General features: G+C 40.3%; 1 protein-coding gene across 1 annotated transcript; it reads right to left on the bottom strand.

The window, feature by feature from the left end:
- Positions 1–1,051: 1,051 nt before the first annotated feature.
- On the bottom strand, positions 1,052–20,111 carry Irak1bp1 (interleukin 1 receptor associated kinase 1 binding protein 1). The gene is made up of 4 exons (XM_021172807.2): positions 19,581–20,111; positions 12,580–12,645; positions 2,318–2,448; positions 1,052–2,220 (listed from the first exon to the last, which is right to left on the bottom strand). The coding sequence occupies exons 1-4, from the start codon at positions 19,890–19,892 to the stop codon at positions 1,950–1,952; spliced, it is 780 nt and encodes a 259-aa protein (XP_021028466.1). The 5' UTR covers positions 19,893–20,111; the 3' UTR covers positions 1,052–1,949.
- Positions 20,112–21,234: the final 1,123 nt, after the last annotated feature.

The following is a 21,234-nucleotide window of genomic DNA, read 5'->3' as shown; positions in this document are numbered from 1 at the left end:
GTGATTATTCTGATTGAAACCCACATAGATAAAGCTTAAAAGCTAACATCTACATACAAAGCAGGCAATGCTCATCTTTCTGGGCCTCAGTTCCCCCACTTTAGAGTGATTGTTTCTAGCACTATCCATTTACCTGAACTTTTCATCTTTCCTAACAACTGAATAATGTTCTATGGTGTAAATCCATTACATTTTTGTTAGCCATTCATCAGTAGATAAGGCTTCTGTTTCCAATTTCTAGCTTTATGAACAAAATAGAAACGAACATGAATGAACAAGTATCCCAAGGAACCCATACCTGACACTGTTAGAGGCTAGAATTTAGGAATAGTTTATGGGCCCTAGGGGGAAATCTGCCTCCATCATTCCCCTAAAGGAGCATAGCAATAAAATAACTTGTAAGACATATTACTATATGCTCAACCCTCATCAGAGAAGATTCTTCTTGCAGTAGGTAGCAATTAACACTGAGACCTACAACTGGACAGTCAGCCCTAAATGGATGTCATTATTAAACTCTTCCTTTTGAAGGCTTGGGGGTTGACTCAGAAGAAAAGGGAAAGGCTGTCGGAAAGCAGAGGTGATGGATGGCTCCAAGGAAGGAGCTTCTTCCAGACACAAGGCTGATGCACATATGAACTCACATAGTCTGTGATAATACTCGCAAGACCTGCATAAGTTTAAGTCAGACAAAATCCCAGTTCAGGGATGGGAAAATGGGTCCTACCCATAACTATTTGCAATTGGTAGCTACAGGGGAAGAGAAAAAACACTTTTCTTCAATGGTACACGGGTATATTAACTACACTTCAGGGCAAGCCTCATGATCAGGAATAGTTGGCCAACAAAATAATAATCCTCTGTCTTTCTCTCTCTGTCTCTGTCTCTGTCTCTGTGTGTGTGTGTGTGTGTGCGCACGTGTGCACACGCGCACAGGTGCACTTTGATTTTGGATTTTTAAGAGAAAGACAGAATATAAAGTTGGGTGGATGTGTTGGAGTCCGTCAAAAGACCCTCACTCACAAAGACCACAGCGATCAACATCGATGCAAACTGCAAGAGGATTTTTTTTATTGCTCCAATGCCTTGGGGACCCCCCCCCCCAGCACACAGGCAAGAGCAGAGTCCCCGAACAAACAAAGAACACACTTTTTATACCTTGTAAGGGGCAGATTTAGGCAACAGGGCTAGCTGGCTTATTCTCATTGGTGTAGCAAGTAACCCTTTCAGGCACTGGTTGGTTTGCATAAGGTGACTATCTTTGGCCTAGTCCCTCACTCTGCCTGCCCTTGTGGTTTTTTTCTCAGCATTGTTTAGTCGGCCAGCTTCCTTATCTGGCTTTGTACTTGGCCCGATAATATAGTTTGGAAAGTCTCTTCATAGTGGGAAGGGGCTGGGTGGTCTTGAATTTATTTTGGATTCTACAGATGGAGGGGGTAGAATCTGTGAGGAGTTGGGGGAGGGAAAATAATATAATCAAAATACATTGTATGAAACATTTTAAAAGAAAAGCATATAGACTGTGATGAAATGGAAAACATTAACATATTTCATGGAACATGAACTGTGCTTTTCTCGAGATGCAGCTCAGGTTCTACAGTTTTATACAACTAGACAAATACAAGCAAGACATGACTTAACCTGTTTTGCGAAGTAAAAATTCAATATGAGCTGGGTTTTTTTTTGTTAATTTTATTTTCAATATATAAATTCTCAATATACAAAAGAGTATGTTTTAATATATTTATTTCTTACAGCGTTTCTCAGAGTGTTCTGGAAACTAGAAAGTAATTGTATATATTCTGTGGCATTATGTTCAAAAAGTGGCAGATTTTACTGAGGCTTACTTAATATGCCATACAAAATGTATATCCCAGACAGAAAGAAGCACTGTAAAATGTATAAAAACAGATTTAAAAGTACAGACACATCATGTTTTAGTTAGAATTTTAAAGATGCTTTTTTTTCTTCTCTTTTCCTTTTACCTCAAAAGTAATGAACACCTTCGAAGCTGCATGGATGGTTGCACTTTTGATTTTCTGTTGTACAGTTAATGTGCCTGGCAATCTGGATAACTGATGATCATCCATTTGGCCTTCCCAGTCTTTTGTTTCTTCTTCTTTGATTAGTAAAGGTTTTCCCAGAGTTTGGCCAACGAGGTCACAGACTTCTTGAGCTTTGCGCCATGCATTCTCAACAGCAACCAGACAGGCCTGCCGCCTTAGGGATGCAAAGTAAAGATTAGGATGACATTAAAAGACCTGCGGCAGTCAATCATTTTGTTCAGAATGAATAATTTAAAGATGTGTTAACTCACCGAAGATTCTCAACAGAACCTGGTGTGTGATAGAACTCAGGTGGGCTGATGACAACGGAGCTATCTAGTTTTTCAACCAGAAAGTTACAAATATTTTGCATTTTTCCAAATTCAGTAAATGTAATGCAGACCTGTAAGTGAAAGGATACTTGATGTTATTTTCATGCCTCATGTAGTTTTAAATTTTTTGTGTAAAGATAAGTATAAATAGTAAAGCCAAGCAAGTATGGTGGTACACGACCTTAATTCCAGTCTGGTGGTACACGCCCTTAATCTCAGCACTTTCGAGGCAGAGTCATGTAGACCACCCTGGTCTACAAAGCAAATTCTAGGTCAGCCAAGGTTACATAGCAAGACCCTGTCTCAAACAAACAAACAAACAAACAAACAAACAAGACTTCTGATAATGAAATTTAAAGTGATCTGATATTAGCTTATATACTTAAAAATTCTTTGAAACCATTTTAAAATTTATTTGTTTTTATTTTTTTTCTGAAATTGGAGGGTTCTCCCTTTCAGGGTTATTATTTGGCTAATTTCTAAACATTTCCAACACTGCAATCTAATTTATTCAGTTAGACTTATGATTGGTAGTGAGTATGTCATAGTTCACTGACACCGCTGAGGTATGTGTCCCCTTCCAGCGGTCTGACTATGTACAGAAGTGAATCTGACTGTCCTCTGGAACTTCATCACACTAGGCCTCTTCTAGGAGGCTGGTGCATGGTTTAGGTCATCTGCCTATGGATCCTTCAGAGAACCTTGCTTTTCACTAAAAGCCCCGGGGCGGGGGTGATGGTGGGGAGGGTTCCTGTTTCATCCTTAGGAATGGGAGCTTTTCAGATTCCTGTTGCTCTCACAGACCTTGTCCTTTACCCTAAACCCTAGGAGACTACTCCCTGCACCAACTTGAGGCCTTCTTTCCAGCCCCTGCATGAGTCCCACCTTTGGCCAGTCTCCAGGAAGTTTGAGAAAGTGATGTACCCAACTGAATCAAGACCAGAGATTTTTATGATCTTCTGGGTCAGAATCAGACACTAACTTTCATGACATGCCAGAAGGGTGAGTCCCAGAGAAGCAGCGAGGAGCTAAAATGCATGGATTTTCTTTTCTTTTTTTGAGACAGGGTTTCTCTGTGTAGCCCCGGCAGTCCTAGAACTCACTTTGCACACCAGGCTGGCCTAAAATTCACAGAGATCTGCCTAGTCTGCCTTCGTGTTGGGATTAAAGGTGACACCACCACCTGGCCTGTAGGTTTTCTTTGTTGCTAAAAAGTTCATGGGGGAGCATAGGCTTCCTGATGACCCACTCAGGCTGGAACTGGCCCTACAAAGGGTAATTCCTCTTTGCTTTCCTTGGGCAGGACAGATGAGATTCAGAATCCCAGGTCCAAAAGAGTCCAATCCCTCTAGACCAGTTTTAATTGAGAGCTTCTAGGCCTGAGCAGTAAGGAAGAAGTTTCAAAATATAGCAGTTTAAAAACAGTCCTGTGTGTGTGTGTGTGTGTGTGTGTGTGTGTATAAGGTTACAAAAGAGGGAAAGAGGGTCAAGATCACTGGGAAGAATGTAAGAACAAAAGAGGGGATGGTGTCTTTAAAATCTCTTCAAAATCACATGTATAGAGAAGTCAACTTGAGCAATCTAATTCAAACCTTGGTATACAAATCTATGAACTCAGGACAGGGTTGGGGCATGGGCCACATTCCACGCTTCACATCATCCCAGAGATGGAGACAGTGGCCATGAAACATCATTGCTAGAGGGTCCTTTCTCAGTAAACCCGAGGCATGTATAAAAGGGGCAGTGAGGAAGGAAGGCAGTCGATCAAATCCTGGGAGATGGGAAGGTGGAAACCCAAGGGCCTTCAGTGGTCTGGGTGCACATCCATCCTCGGATGGATGGGTTTATGCTGGCATTGTCTAGAGGAGGCCAGGTGCTCCTGGTATTTTTCAGGGTAACTGTGTTAGGAGATATATGGGGAAAAGGCCTCCAGCTGACCCTGACTGCTCTCTCACCCTGCTGCTCTGTTAAACGTGAGTGTGAGAGGCTCCACTGTGGGGGTGCTGACATAGCCTGGTCTACCCAGGACACTTGTGGGCATACACATGAAGCTGATTGGGCCCTAGTTTCCACCTCTGGGGAAGAAGAAAAGCAAGAAGCCCAACAGAGCTACGAAACAGGAAAGGGGGCCTCAGGCTCTGCAGTACTAAGAAGCTGTCAAGACCCCAGCATCCTGGTCCCATCCTGTGTTGGCACCTGATGATGGCAAGGTTCGGCTTTCTGTTTGATGTGCCCCCATCACTCTGGGGTCCCGGAAGTGATGTGGGCACAGGAAGGAAGTGGGCCTGGAAGAGCTTGAGGAAGCTCTGGCAGTGTGAGGGTGCTGTACACTACTGAGAGTGTTCTTTTTAAGAGCTTGAGGCAGACGGCACAGACTTAAAGTGGCTGGGGTAGAACTTCTTGGCACTGTGGTCAAGTAGCGACTGGTAACAGGCTTCTGGCAGACAGAAAACAGGCAAGCCACTCATGGGGGTGCACATCTCAGTACCACTGTCCACTTGGCCAAAGAAGCTGTTGACTAAAGGTGAGAAACACACAATGTAAGTGGAGTGCCACAGAGTGTTGAGGGCTGGAGCATAGTACTCCAAGATGGCCCCAACAGAGCCACCACACATAGGCATGCATATGCAGGAGTAATGTCCCACAGGGTTTTGCCCTCTTTCCCATGGAGCCATTCTACAGTAGGAACGTAAGTACTCAGCACCCCAGACAAGTTCCAGAACCCCATCTCCTATTGTCTGTGGACAGGGTGATGTGTCTTTCCCGTGATGGTCACAATCTGACACGTACCCTTTGCTAACTGTGGTGACTCCCAGCTTGTTCTAGTCAGACTGAGGGGTCCCCAGCATGCTCTGATGCTGGCTCCAGGCTTAAGAGTTTCCTGAGGTGAGTTACTCTGCGTCTTCCCCTGGGCCTCATCTAAATAATTATATCTGTCCCATTACTTTACAAATCTCAGATAATTTTATTACTAGTTACTTCCTCACCTGCCCGGCCTCTGGCAGTTAACTGACCTCTCCCCTGATGACCGACGTGCCTTTTCCAGGAATATGCTGTCTTTGGAGACTCCTTTAACTTGGTTGGCATAGTGCATGTGAAGTTTCGGCATGTTCTTGCATAACTGTTCTAATCTGAGCAGTGTTCTGTTATACGGATAAACCCACAGTTTGTCTGAAACATTTGTTCCCAGTTTGAGGTTATTATAACTAAAGATGCTTTGCAAAGTGATTGTCAGTATTTTGCATTTCTGGATGTATTTTATTTTGCTCAGTTTGCTAATTACTACTTTTAAAGGCTAGCTAGGATTTGGAATAAGATTGTTAATAAATTTATGTGTAACTCATTTTAGGAAGAACAAGTATCAATAGTCTTGAGTCTTCCAAATCACAAACAAGATACACTTCTCTCCTTTCTTAGGAATTTCATTTCTCTCAGAAATGTTTTATAGTTTTTAGCATATTTTATCAGGTGTATCCCTTGACATTTAAAATTTGTTTATTACTTCTAAAAGATTTTCCCCATAAAATTTTCTAGATAGATGGTTGTATTGCTTCTGATTAAAGAGTGTTTTATTTTGTCCTTCTCAATTTGAATATTTTTATCCTTTCTTGCCCTGCTCCCAAACTACAATGACTAGAATTTCAAGTATAATGCCAAGAAGTCATAGTGTAGCCACCATCTTTGTATGGTACCTGGTCTTAGGTACAAAGGTGTTCAGTATTTCATCATAAAGGTATAAAGTTACCAGCAGCTTTTTAAATAGGTATCCCTTAACTAGTTAATTAGTTAAATTCTATTATCTTTGCACTGAGTATTCTGAAACTTTGTGTAATATTAGAAGTGGAAGGACTTGTATATCATCTTAATTACTGTGGGAACCCAACTCCAAGATGGCGCCGTTTTCCGGTTGCCGTTGTCATAAACAACACCACTGCACAGGCGTCAATTCGAATTTGGCGCCAACCCCTCCCAAGCGGGTACATGCAAATTGGGTGCCGGCAGACTGACCAATCTCAGGGGGCCAGGAAGCCTTCTCCTGTGCTGGGGTGCATATAAGCAGGGCTCCCTGGGCGCCCGGGTTCCCTGTAGAAGCATCGAGGCGTTCCTGCAATAAAGGCTGTTGAGAAGAATCCGACTGTGTCCTGTCGTTCTTGCTGGTCGAGAGCAGACACGACAAATTACATTACTCCTTTATCATTAAGAACCATTGCACACACTAGCAAGATTTTGCTGAAGGGACCCTGTTATAGCTGTCTCTTGTGAGACTATGCCGGGGCCTAGCAAACACAGAAGTGGATGCTCACAGTCAGCTATTGGATGGATCACAGAGCCCCCAATGGAGGAGCTAGAGAAAGTACCCAAGGAGCTAAAGGGATTTGCAACTCTATAGGTGGAACAACATTATGAACTAACCAGTACCCCGGAGCTTTTGACTCTAGCTGCATGTGTATCAAAAGATGGCCTAGTCGGCCATCACTGCAAAGAGAGGCCCATTGGACTTGCAAACTTTATATGCCCCAGTACAGGGGAATGCCAGGGCCAAAAAGTGGGAGTGGGTGGGTAGGGGAGTGGAGGGGAGGGTATGGGGGACTTTTGGGATAGCATTGGAAATGTAAATGAGGAAAATACCTAATAAAAATATTAAAATAAAAAAGAAAGGAAGGGGGAAAAAAAAAGAACGATTTTGTTCTTTGTGTGTAACAGTCTTTGCTCTGTAGTTTACTGTGGGTAACACTCTTACAGTTTATCCACAGCTGAGTCACAGCTGAATGGTATGTTCTTCTAGATCTCATTACTTGTAACCAAAACATTCTCATATTTAGAGTGTGTGTCCCTCCATAGAGATGGAGTCCACTCTTTTACACAATCTAAAATTCTTTTTAAAAGACAGACTATTACTTTACAGTCCTGGCAAACTGATAGTCTGTGAGTCCTAGAACTCACAGAGATCCATGTCTCTGCCTGAGTTTACAGACCAGACCTGTGTCTCCACACCCAGACAAAATACTTTCTTTTGCTGAAGGTATTTAGACCATTTACATTTTATAAGATTATTGATAAGCCTGTGATCTTATTATTTTGTATTTGTTTGCTCTTCTGTTTAATTCCTGTTTTTATGTTATTATTATTCTATTTTAGCTCTCATTGCTTATTAATTGTAATGCTGCTTTAGTATTAATAAGATACATCTAAGTTGTCCCAGTCTATTTACAAGAGGTATAGTGCGCACCTAAGGCCTAAACAGTATGCTTTCATACTTTTCCTTCCTGGCCTTCACATTATTACTACTTTCCTTATAATTTTAGTGAGATTTTAAGAGATTTATATTTTGAAAAATATCTATTAAAACAGTTTCATTTTCCATTTTCTTTGTTCCTTTGTGTAGACAGATGCCTTTTTTTCTGATATCATTTTTTCCCCCAAATGATACTATTTAATATTTTTCAAAAACAGGTCTATAGGTAATGAATTATTTCAGTTCATGAAAACCCCTTTAATTGGCTTTTATTTCCGGATTTTTATTGGATATAGAATTTTAGGTTTACATAATTTTCTTCTTAATTGTTTATCTTTGAGATGGGATCTAGCTATATATATAAAATCAAGGCTAGACTGACACCTGCAATCTTTCCTGCCCACTCTCCAGCTAAAGTTAAAGACTTGTGTAATCATGGATGGCTTGTGTATATGGGGAGGTTGTTGTATGTAAGTTTTGTATATAGGCCTGTGCATGCACTTGTGGGGGCCAGAAATCTACCTGGTGTATCTTTCTATATCTCTCTCTGCACTGGTTGGATTAGCTGGTAGAGAGTCCTCCATATTTTCCTGTCTCCTCCTCCCAGTGTTGGGATTTTGCCACCATGCACAGTCCCCCACCCATTGTTGGGGGTCAGAGATCCAAATGCTAGTCCTTTTGCTTATTCAATGAATACTTTCCCCACTGAGCCATCTCTCCAGCATCCATAGCTCTTGTTAGTACTTTAAAGGTGTTGGTCCACTGTTTCCTTCTTTGTACTGTTTTCCATAAGAACAAAAAGAAAAACATTGATTTCTTGTGAACAGAGAGATAATTATGCAACAGTATTGCAGTGTGTTTAGGAAAAAACCAATATATACCTGCATCTGTACTGTTGGCAGTGCCAAGCAGCTGCTGGATCCTAGCCCCTGCAGAAAAGGGATGCGGAGACTACTGCACAGGTATTTCTTCCTGATCTAGATGGTGTAAAATCATTTGGACATACACCCACAAGTGGAATTGCTAGGTCATCTGGAAGTTTGTTTAATATTCTGGAAACATTCCACATTATTATCTACATGAGTTTTACTATTTTGCATTGTTGTTGGTGACATACAAAGCTCTAACTTCCCCACATCTCTGCCTACCACCATGTCTTGCTTTTACTACCCTAACAGGTGTGATGATATAATTCACTATTTCTCTGACAATTGGAGATACTGAATACAGTCCATATACCTGTTGGTATGTTTTTTATAAGTATCTATCCAAACCATCTGTAAATCTTTAAATCATGTTACTTCCTTTTGTGTTTTACATGTCTAACTACCATCTAACCATGTTACATGTTTAATAGCCCAGGAGATGACTAGAATATGTTAGATGTTTGCTGGCCAAGTGGAGTTTGCTACAGTCATCTCCATAGAGCCACACACCTTTCTTTATGACTAGTTAGCACACTCTGTATCTTATGCGTGTATTACCATGGTTTCCACTGACAGTTGGTGGTCATCTAAAGATAATCATGTGCTGGGATGGACAGTATCGTGTAATGTCTGGGTTCCAGGGAGTCCTACCTAAATCACAATCACATGCTTTCTTAAGGCATCACAACACTAAATGCTAAAAAGGCAGGTACAGCAGAAGTTAACCCAATTCTCACACAGTCAAGGACTCTTGCCAAAAACATAACTTCAGTCTTAGAACAACTCAGTGGTCTGAAAAACCCTCAAGTGTTCCAGCCCTTGTTCATGTCTAGAACTGTCTCTTCCCTGTTCTCTTGGTGACCCTTTATAATAATAAACTTAACTACAAGTGCCAGTGATGGTTCCAGACGATAATCCCAGTGCTCAGAAAGCTGATGTAGTAAAAGCGTAAATTTGAGGCTATTGTGGGCTACATTTTAAGACTTTGCCTAAAAATTAATAAAAATCAAAACATACCCTCCTAAGTAGAGTTTCCTGTTCCTCTCCTTACAAACTGAATTCCTAACAGGAAATCTCCTTTGCATCTTAATGATTGTAAAGGTTTTGCTTCTAGTGAGTTTGTAATAACTAGAATATTTTGCCTCTAATATGGCTAAATATTGATCTACATTATGTAAAAAATTTTTATCATTTCTGCTTCTATACAAGAAGTCAAGAGTTTTAATCTTTATTTTTTCCTAAGTGAAAAATGTTTTATTAACTAATGCTTCTCAAGGGAAGTTTACCTTAAATCCTTGCTCTCACCCAAAAGATTCAGAGACAATATCTTTTTATTACTTAGGGTTTTAGTTTACTACAAAAGGTTTTGCAAAAAATAAGAAAGCTTTTATAATTGTTATTAATTATATTCATTGGTAATTAAATATTAGCTGTGCCCAAAACAATACTTTGGCCAGAAAAAACATTATTGTAAAGTCATTTTTCTCATCCTCCCAGCCGATCATTGGCCCAAGTGGGCCCAACTAGCTGCTGGCTGCTGCAGGGCGGGGCCTTGAGACACAAAGTTTTCCAGAGCTATAGTACTTGGAGAGGCCACGATAGGCGGCAGGCAGCCTTACAGCGAACTCAGGAGAGGACCGTGTTCACATTGCCCGGAGCCTCCACGAGCTACTCCAGCAGAGTAGCCATATTTTCAGAGTAGTCATATTTTTTCCCCCGCTAAGGCCCGGGGTGCTCCGCCACCCTTGTTTAAGTTTTCTAGCCTGAGAAAAAGGCTGAGGTGGCGGAAGCGGCTGTGACAACAGGGCCAGCTCTGCCTCAGTGCTAGGACAGGAGCTGCCGCTTCAAAATTACAGGACTCAACAGCGAGTTAAAGTCCAGAGTCCTTTTCAAAGTGACTCCACATGCCAGGGTGTCAGGTGGCCAGGGCTAAAGAGGACTTAGGGTGTCAGGCCCTAGACCACAAAGCCACTACAAGGAAGGTGGGCGGGGTCGAGGTAGCACTCACCTCAAAACACAGTTTCATCATCCTATTAAAACCACTGTGATACTAATAAAAAATTGTAAAGTATATTCGTGTATTTTAGAAAACCTATAACAAAAAATGTATCTTAAAAACCTGACCAAGGGGCTGGTGAGATGGCTCAGTGGGTAAGAGCACCCGACTGCTCTTCCGAAGGTCCAGAGTTCAAATCCCAGCAACCACATGGTGGCTCACAACCATCCGTAACGAGATCTGGCGCCCTCTTCTGGAGTATCTGAGGACAGCTACAGTGTACTTACATATAATAAATAAATAAATCTTAAAAAAAAAAAAAAAAAAAAAACCTGACCAAGTGTCTGTTCCTTGTTCCAAACAGCAATTAATTTGGTTATTACAAAATATTAATGATTGATCTATTACGCACCATCATTTTAAATAGATTAACAATCAATATCCCAAAGATGAGTTAAAAATTGTATTTATGTATACTTTTGTATCCTTATAAATTCACGCATGCATACATCCCAATTATTGTGTTTAATAACAACCCCAATATGAGACGTAAGTAAATGTAAATTAGATCACATGCTTAGTCTCTTTAAGTTTTCCCCTGTTTCATCACAAATAATCTAGTTGTGTGCTGTAGATGGTGTTTTTAATTTCTGAACAATCAAACCTTAATTTGTATATTAATAGTCAATGCTATATCTCAGAGCTCACAATTTCTTAAGACTGTTCGTCCCTCAGATGCTATTAATTCTCAAATTTGCAATTGCTTATGCATAAACAACTCATAGAAATAATGCTGTCCTTTTAAGAAGGCGGTTTTTAGACATTTATTAAATTGTTCTAAATTGCCTGGACATTTTAAAACAATGCCAGGCTAAATTTATATCTCAGACAGTCTATAGGTTGTACATATAAGGTACATAAAATATATAACCTCATTCTTTATATATTCATAACAGTTATGGTTTAAGATAATATTTTAGTATTCTTAAAAATTGTGCATGTATAATTCTTTCCTTTTAGTGTCCTCAGTTACTATTTGTTTCCACATAATAGTGTTAATTCGTGAGGACTTTTACTTAATAATTTGCTACAAATGAATGCTCTTATTTCTAGTTAATAAATAAATTATACACACGTGACTCTTAATAACTTTTCAAGCTTTCTAGTTACAACCGCTCCTTAAGAGAAATAATTGAAAGTGCAATTAGTCACTGCCCCTTTACAGCCAAGTATTAAAATGTTTTGTCAACAAGTTATTAATTCAAAAGATTAGATATTGTGAAACTTTAAAACTTTAACTTCTTAAAAGACAAAGAAGGGAGAAATTGTATCCCCGTACATACTACTTAGTGCATTCCCATGCACACTATTTAAATAATACCTTTATTTTCAAATTTTGAAATTTAAATGTCAAAGAATTTAATAATGCTTTATAGTATCTTAAAAGGATCTACTTATTGGCTTATAGATTAATCCTAAACAGCTACCTTAGTAGGAAAGGGAAAAACATAGGTTCTCTCCACAGAACGCCACAGAAGCATGATGGTTAATTCGTGTGACGAGCTGGCAGGTGAGTTGACTCAGTGCCCTGATTGAAATGACTAGGAAACTAAATTAGATTCATGTTTTAGATCCATCCTTGCTTACCATTTTTCCAGTTTAGACTAGCTTCAAGCCTTTTAACTTTATGGCAATAGTACATCAGAGACTGTATATTCTGACTTAGTAAGATGAGTCATTTAATAGAGTCATAATGATTTTTCTCTTTTCTTCATTGTGACCAGTCATTCTAACTCAATCTTAGTCTGGTCTAATATTCAGTGCAATCTCCATGTGGCTATTATGCCATCTTACACCCTTTCTCTTAAGTAGATCTCATTACATTTAAAAGTATCACCAGATATATAATATCAGAATGATTTTGAGAAAAATTATCTTTTATCATCTCCATAAGGGTAATTTCTCTAGTAGATTTCAGCTTAAGAATAAGTCTGAACTGTAGTCGGAATTCTACAAAGTCCAGGTGCTTCCACTCAGTGCATACCTCGGCTTCCATGTGATACGCATTTTCTACTCTTCTAATGTCCTTTGTCACAGTTACATTTTCTGCCTGAAACAGAAAATATCAAATTAAGGTTACTAAATTTGGCTACAAAATTCAGTTGCTTCTGCCTATCAATGAAGAAGCCAAGTTTGAAATATGAAGACATACAGTATGCAAAATGAACTGCCTGGGTTGATGCTTTAAATTTTCTTAAAAGTGCCATGAAATCAATTAGAAGCCTACAGATACTTGTTCAAAAAAAAAAAAAAAAAGAACAGTTCACTTCATTTTTCAGAATTTATTTCACTTGTAGAGAAAATATGGACTTATTTGACATAGTACCAGCCATATGTATCTTTGGGTAAGTTACTCTGTAGTTTTGAGTCTTTGCTTCCACATGTATACAATCAGGTCAACAGAAACACCATCTGATTGTTATAATGATTTAAAAACAAGTTATATGTAAAGAGTTTGGATGGAGAAGGCAATAGACAGAAGTAGACTCCATAATATTACAGTATAGAACTCCACCAAACATTTCTAGCCACAATTTACTTCTCAAACTATGAGCAAAAGAAGAAAAGAATAAAAAGAAAGAAAGAAAGAAAGATCCCACAACCAACAGATATATTTATATGAGCATGATTGCCATTGAAATCTTCCCACAGACATGGATGCAAGCTAAACAATGAGTTCTTCCATCTGGGAAACAAGTGTCATCTTGAGTGAATGAGTATGATTTGACATGGACACAGTCATGTCAGGGATCTCAATGCCTTAGCACCATGGGAATGGCAAAGCCTTCTTCCAATCAGAATGATGATGGTGTATGCAAAATGGCCACCTTACTTTCGCCAACACACACACACACACACACACACACACACACACTTTACACCCTAGAGACTATTCCTGAGATTAATCAAACCAGCTTCCTTGTTCAGCTATATGCAACAATCCCACCTCCCCATTCCACTGCATTTAATAAGCCCACTGAGCTCTGGGGTGCTGCAGCTTCTTTATCAGAGAGCACAGCCTGCCTCTGTCCATATGTATGTTATTTCTCCATTCCTTTCTGCCTCAGATAGGTCAGTCCCTGGACCCGCGCGGAACATAGCACCTCTTGATGCTTAATCCCAGGTTAGAATCAGTGTTCATTCTAACACTGTTTCCATCTTCCCTCCTCACTGGTGAGAAACGTGGCTCATACAATTGCTCAGCACTGGTATACTATGTAAAGCAGTTTCAGAAGTGCTAACTAGTGTACCCTGGAAAGCTAAGCCTGGGGGTTCTGTACCTTTATCTTCACTCTTACAGTTTCCAGGTAAAATATTCTTTTCTAATTACTCAGGACGAGCCTTTCCCCACTCCCTTTAGTTCAGCTGTGTCCTCTGTTAATAATAGAACTGGGTTAATTTATTACCGTCTGAATTCCATCCTGAGATTAAGGTCTGACAGCCTGTTTCATGCCTTTCCTCCTCCAGTTTGCAAATGTTAAGTTCTCTCTTTGTGCCTTACAGCTCCTTGGGTTTTGACAGGCGCACACAGTGAAGTACCAAGCACTCCAGCACAGAGAAGAATAGTTCTTCCACATTAACAGTTCCCCTGTGCATCTCTTTTATAGTCAACCATTTAGTTGTCTCCATAGGTTTGCGTTTTCTGAATGTTATATGAATGGAATAATGAAACATTTGTCTTTCTTTTTGGTATGGCTTTTTACTTCAAAATATGCATCTAAATGGCCACATTTTGTCTACACTATAGGTAAGCGGCCAGAGATACTGTTAAACATCCTACAATATACAGGTTAAGCCAACAAGAGTGACTGACTTATTCAGCTCAGCATGTCATTAGTGCTAAAGCTAATAAATCTACCATACCAGTCTGGTTTATGAGGCTTTCCTGACTAAACTATTTTTGTTTCTACATACATATAAAAAGGCAGACTTTTAAGGTGAAATGGTCAATTCAGGACTAGCTATTTACATAATATGAAAAGGTAGGGTGACAGACTTAGTAGCCCTATGTAAGAATAAACTCAAAAAGTGAAAACCTTACAACTGTTCAGAAAAGAACTGAATAAACTGACTACAATACTGTAAAACCAGCATTTATCCTGAAATATATATGCTTAGTATCAAATATAAAGAGAAGTTTTACTTGCTCTGTAGAGGTTTCCACCATCTAGAATTACAAACTGAATCTCCACGTCCCCATTTAACACGCACGCCCTGTTCTCTGCAGGCAAGAAATCTTTCCAGTAGATCAGGAACGAAGGGAGAATAGGGCCTCAAAGGTTTTGCAAAGATTTAATAATTTAAGCAGCTGTGGATAATATAGGAGTACCACGTGAGCTATTATTACTCTCTGTCTGGCTCAAAATAGCTTGAGAATGCAAAAAAAAAAAAAAAAAAAAAAAACAAAACCAATGACTTGGAATATTTCAAAATGATCAAGGCCATAAAGAATTCTCATGTCATAGTTATGTTCCTCCTCCTAAGCAGCAACTGGTGACTGCGGTGAATCCCGAGAGATCTCAACCATTTTGCATTACCACATTTGCTTGCCACAGACATGCAGATATCAAAATAAAAGCTAATTTGTCTGTAGCATTTCTCTTGCCACAAACAGAAGTGAGGTTGTCCATTCAGGTTTTACTTATAGATTTATTTATGTATGTATGTGTTTTGCTCATATGGATGTCTGTGTACCATGTGTGTGCTTGGTGTCCTGCCTGTAGAGTTTAGAGGAGGCTAACAGATCCCCTGGAACTACAGCTGACATGTGTGAACCAGGAATTGAACAAAGGTCCTTGGTAAGAGCAACAGGTGCTTGTAAGCAGGGAGCCACGTCTCCAGCCCACAGGATTGCTTTTCTAGAGTGGTTATAATAAGTAAGTGTGGCTGCCTTAAGATGACTTACCATCCTGTGATGTAAGCCTTGGGATGCATGCACCATTTTGAGTTTCAAAGAAAGATACCAGGAAAGCCGGGGACCTAACCATATAAAACCTGAGTAGCCACAAAATTACCTGACTTTTCAGTTATATAAAACAGTGATTTTTATTTTCAAAAGGTAAATGGAGATTATCTTGCAAAGTTAAGATGGACTAATAAAGGTTATGAGCATAGCTACTTATCTAGATAAAAGAAAATAAAACCATTGTCATTTTACCAAAATAAACTCCAAGCATAGAATATTTAATAAACTATTAAGGATTCCTAAATATTTGAAGATGTACTACTTACTGGCCATATTGCCTTAAAACCATGGAGTGAATACACAGTATATTAAAGGTAGAAAACATACAGAAAAGAATATTTGGCTAAACTGTCAAAACTTAAAACTATATAATATATATGACAAAAACACAGATTTGTTTTTGTAATATATGATTGCCATAAGCTATTGGTGATCATACTTTTTAGGAGTCCTATAAATGAATATGGAAAAGAATAAAAATAAATGGGGGAAATACTAAGAACTAAAAATTCGTGGAAAAAGCTTAATTTCCATTGTTAAAAAGGGAAAAAAAATGATTCTTTGGACTTTGCATTTTGAGTGCTGAGAGTATAGGAATTGGCTCCCCCGTCCATCCAACCACTGGCTATTTTTTTCTTTAAAAAAGTATGTGTGTGTGTGTGTGTGTGTGAGCTTTTAGAGTAACACCTTCATCGGACCCCTGAATGTGTGAATAAGTGGGTCTGATTCCTGTGCCCTCTCTTGGGGTGCTTTTATTTTTCTTTTCACTTGGCTTGTCCAGCTTTGATAAGTTAGTTTTGCTTCACCTTATTATATTTTACTTTGCTATGTTTTCTTGCTTCTCTTAGAAACCTGTTCTTTTCTAATGCGAGACAGAAAAAGGAGTGGGTCAGGAAGTGGGGAAGAGTTGGGAGTAGAGGGAGGGGATGCTGTATTCAGATTATATTGTATGAGAAAAGAATCTATATTTAATAAAGGGGCAGAAAGAAAACATAAAGGATATTAAACTTACAATTGGGGGAAAAAAACACTAACTGCTTGTGTGATTTGTCCTTTAGAAGCTGTTGATAAGCCTTGTTTGGAGAAAAAAGTTAAATATATGTCTCTAAATAGTTTGCCCCTCATCACACACGAAAATATTATCTCTCTTATTGCCTACCAACCTGCCCGAGGCAAGTTTAGTTATTGAAAATAATACAGTTATGAATAGGGCAAGTAGTGGAGTCTACAGCCTAAGATGGTATACAGAATAGAATACACTATAGTGACTATCACCTGCAATGTTTGCATGCCCCATTCATATACTGAACCAAGTTACTGGTGTGATGGTGTAGGTGGCCTCTGAGGTTAGATGATGAGGGTGGAGCCTCGTGGATGGAATTAGTGTCCTCATGAAGAGGCCCCAGTGAGCTGCCTTCTCTCATGTAAGGACACAGGGATCAGGCACCATCTATGTATCATAGACCAAATCAAAACTGATGGTGCCTTGGCCTTTCTAACTTCCAGGACTATAATGTGGAGAGCCTTTTTGGGGTGCTGCTTGGTAGGAGTCTGACATTGGCCAAGACAAGGAAGTAAGCTCAGGTCGGAATCTGACATTAGAGCATGACAAAGAAGTACGTTCAGGCAGGGACCTGACAATGTGTAAGGACAAGGAAGCAAGAATCTGGTTTTAGGGTAGAACAAAGAAGTAGGCTCAGATATCTTGATCATCCTTAGAAACTGCTATCACCGGAGTGTTCTCGGGGCTTTGTGTTTATTGTCTTGCTTGTTCCTTGACTATTGTCCTTTTAGTTCCATATTGTACGGCACGCCCTTAATACTTGCATGTAATTAAAATGGTATAAAAATCAGATTGGGAAAATTAAACTTGCCTTCAATCTCAGAATTGACTGGGGTCATACTACAATGTTGTCTATCTGTCTTTTTCTTTTTTTTAATCCTCACTCCCGAGCTGGAGAACCTGTTGACTGACTGAACGGGCTTGGTCACTATAATAAACACTAACTAACCCTAACCTAACACTAAGCTAGTCAGATTGTGATATTCCATTATAGCAGCATCCCCTCCCTCCCCAAAGTAAGACAAAATGATGCCAAGTGCCACTTAAGTCTGAATGGTGTTAGGGAGTGCTTAATACATGTTTCTGGATTAAGCAAACACTAGTTAGAACTTTACATTTCCCCATTAGAGAGATGCTAAAACTGACTAACTTCATACAAATCCATAAACCTAAGATCTACTAGGTAATTTAGCTAACACCTTATGCATTGCTCCATTATTATTTTTTTTTTTTTACTCATTCCAAAGCATTTTTTCATTGTATGTGCTATGTATATGAGCTTACTCAGATGACAACTGCTCGGAGAGATAATGACATCAAGAATGACAACAGGCTGACACTCGTTCTTTAAAGGAAGACGTGAAGTATTGCATAACAGGGATTAGTGTGGAGAAGAGAATGTCTAGAATGTGATTTTGGTCTGGTTCTTAAAAACAAAAGTCATCTAGGCTCAGAGGGGGTAGAGAAGCCAGGAAGGATGAGGAAGTCAGTTTTCATCTGTCAAGTGTTTAGGGTGGGAGAGGCCCTCCAAGCAGGGAAGTGCGTATTGACAACCCAGTATTCCAACGTTTAAATCACATAAGGGCTTTGTGAAGTTCATAACTTACCGTTAGAAGTACTAATATGATTTTTATACTGTTGAACAAGCTATCTATATGAGTGCTTTCCTCCATGAGCAAAGATAACCTGGAAGACTACTGACCTTCTGTGGCTTGCCTCGAACACTGGAGACTTTGAATGTAACTGTTGTATTTATTTTGTTTTACATGTTAGAAGTTAGATACATGGGTTCGATTATGTTCTGTGTCAGTGACATAAAACACTCATTACATTATTTAAACAGGACTGCAGCAGGTTGCTTAGGAGATAGTTTTCTACATTTTAAACCTATTTTTAAAATTCGTTTACAATTTACATTTAAACTTTTTTAACTGTAACATAACCTGGGAACCCCACCCCATCATTTCAATTATTCTGGTTTTAAATGCAACACAAATACATTTTCTTTTTAAAAATAAAGACCAAGTTTTTCAAAGGTCTGACATTTCTAGGACAGAAGCAATACTAGGTTGCACTTTAACCAAATCAGAGTCACCCCTGAAAACCAGGGTTCCTGCAGCTGGGGTCTTGTTTTGTACAATGCTAACATTGAGATGGCTGACTGTCTGTGGCTTCTGATTTTCTTTCATATTAATTATTTGCAATATGGCAGAGTTGGAAGCAATATCGATTGTGGTTCCAGGAACAGGATTTCAAATATTTTTTCTTTTAAACTCAGAGCATTATTTTATTGCCCTAAATTTGGAAAGTGGTGATATTAAAACACGCCTAAGAGTCGCTGTGTGGACATTTTTGCCCCATTCGTTAAAAGCAGGGAGGCTTAAGGTGCGACCTATTTAGTGATTTGTTCCACAGACATGTCTAAAAAGTAGAAATATTTCACCTGTGACACCTACATACGTTGACTTAAAAAAGTTAAAACTAAAAAGGTGGAAAATTTGGGGTAGGCGATCATTATAAACCATAAATAGATGCTAATAAATACACTGAAGAGCCACTCCACACAAACCTTTGATTGGATGGAAGCAGTTCAGGCGCCTCACCGGCCTATTTCAACACGCAGAATAAAAACTACCAAAGTGTGTGTATGGGGAGGGGGGAGTGGGGAGGAGAAGGTTCAACATTCTACTTATGCAAACATTTACATGTAATTTTTCAAGAAAACATTTCATCACTCTAACCTTAATAACAAAACCACTGTAGCAAACGTCACCAGATAAAAACCTACCCAACCTGCATTCCTGATTTCAAGTTCGCTGCGGCCCATAATGGCTTTCATCTAGATTCTAGAAGGAAAGGTCAAGCATCCATTGCGCCCTAGAATGGATCCTGCGGTAACAAAGCATCCCCAAAGATCCAGAGTCACTCGCTCTGCACCCCGTCTCTAAAGGCTCACCTGCAACCCCTGCTGCTGGAGGCTCTGCGTGATGTAGTCCAGGCGGCGACACACACTCTTCTTAGCCTCGGCCGACACCTCCTTGGTGCTGCTCACTCTCACGGTCACCAGCGCCCGGTCGGGTCTGGCGGACACCTCGGCTGCGCCGCTCACGTGGACCTCGCGGGCTCCCGGGTGGGCCTGCGCGACGTGAGGGCGGCGGCCGATCGGCTGCGCCTCCGCGGCCGAGATCGGATGGTTTTCCCGGCCCCGGTCAGCCCAGGGTACCAGTTCCATGAACACCCGCGAAGCAGGGGCGGGTTGCAGCGACATAGCCCGGGCAGCTGTGTTGCCATAGCAACGCCGGGTTGATGGCGTGGAGTGACGTTTAGTTGCCGCGCTTGCTAGTCCGCGCGGAGGATGCCGGGATGGAGGTGCCGCTGCAGGGTGGAGACCGGTTTTTCCCTCAGGGAAGGAGGCCTGCACACGTTTTAAATAGTTACCTCCTCAAGGCCTGCAAGAACCGGAGCTGTCTGTCTTGCCCTCGCGGTCAGTGATCACGGGCCTTCCACGTGACCAGTCGTTCTCCCCCCCCCCCCCCCCCCCCCCCCGGCCGCCTCCATCCCTCAGTCCGCATGGGGATGTAGGCTCTGTGTTTCCGTAGTGTGTGATCCCGGTAGCCCTTTCTTCCCGAATTTCACGGTGCAGGGGCGGCCTCCTTCTTTGTGAGACTCCGGTGGTCTTACCCGCAAGTGCAAGTACTTGTTTGGTTCGTGAGGAGTTTCTCTTCAGATAAACTACGTTTTGCCCGTGAGAGTTTGGACTCTTATGACTCTTATGGGGTTCCTCGAGTGGAGTGCGTTTTTTCCAGGACACTGTTGATTTTTCCCCCCCCACAACTGCTGTTTGTTTATTAAAGGCCCGCTGAATGTAGAGTGTTGGCATGTGGAAAGACAGAGGAAACAAGCAGGGATTGTTCGTCATAGCTACAATCTTTAGAAAGAGTGTCAGTGTCAAATTCTAAATGTCTTGGAGTAATTCTGGTCTTGAGCCTGGACATCAGCGTGAGCAATGACAGGCATGTCATGTACTTGTCTGTTATAGCTTCCTCTTCCCCTTTTGGAGACAGGGTCTCAGTATGTAACTCCAACTGGCCTGGAATTTACCTCGTTGACCAGACTGACCTCGAGCTTGCAGAAATGCAAGGTTTCGACTCATTTCTTGACAGAACGTGCCCTCTTCCAAGCCCCCCTATTATAGTAATTTTCCTCAGCACACCCTACTGTCTCTCTTTTCTTTCCTCTTTCCCCCACCCCCCTTCTCCCTCTGCTCTAGAGTGCTGGGATTCAAACCACACGTGGCCTATAGTCATTTTCTTAATGTCTTGGTGATGACAGCTCGTCTGATTCCTGTTAGAATTTTATTAACAGAATGGGGAGGAGAAAACCTTGGGGGCAGGGATGTAGGAAGTAGTTTTTTATAGGAACTTGAAAAAGTCTACAGTCTTTGTGATTTTTCCTCAAAAATTTAAAAAACCAGTATTCTAATTCAATAATTTAGCTAGATCAAGTGGTAATCTCTTTGGTCCATCATTAGGTCAACATAATTGTTTAGTTTGAAACTTATTGTCAGATAAGAATTATATATGTATACATGTATATATATATATAATTAT

This window comes from Mus caroli, chromosome 9 (assembly GCF_900094665.2).
Source record: "Mus caroli chromosome 9, CAROLI_EIJ_v1.1, whole genome shotgun sequence".
Classification (NCBI taxonomy): domain Eukaryota; kingdom Metazoa; phylum Chordata; class Mammalia; order Rodentia; family Muridae; genus Mus; species Mus caroli.
This window is presented reverse-complemented; position numbering and strand designations above follow the sequence as displayed.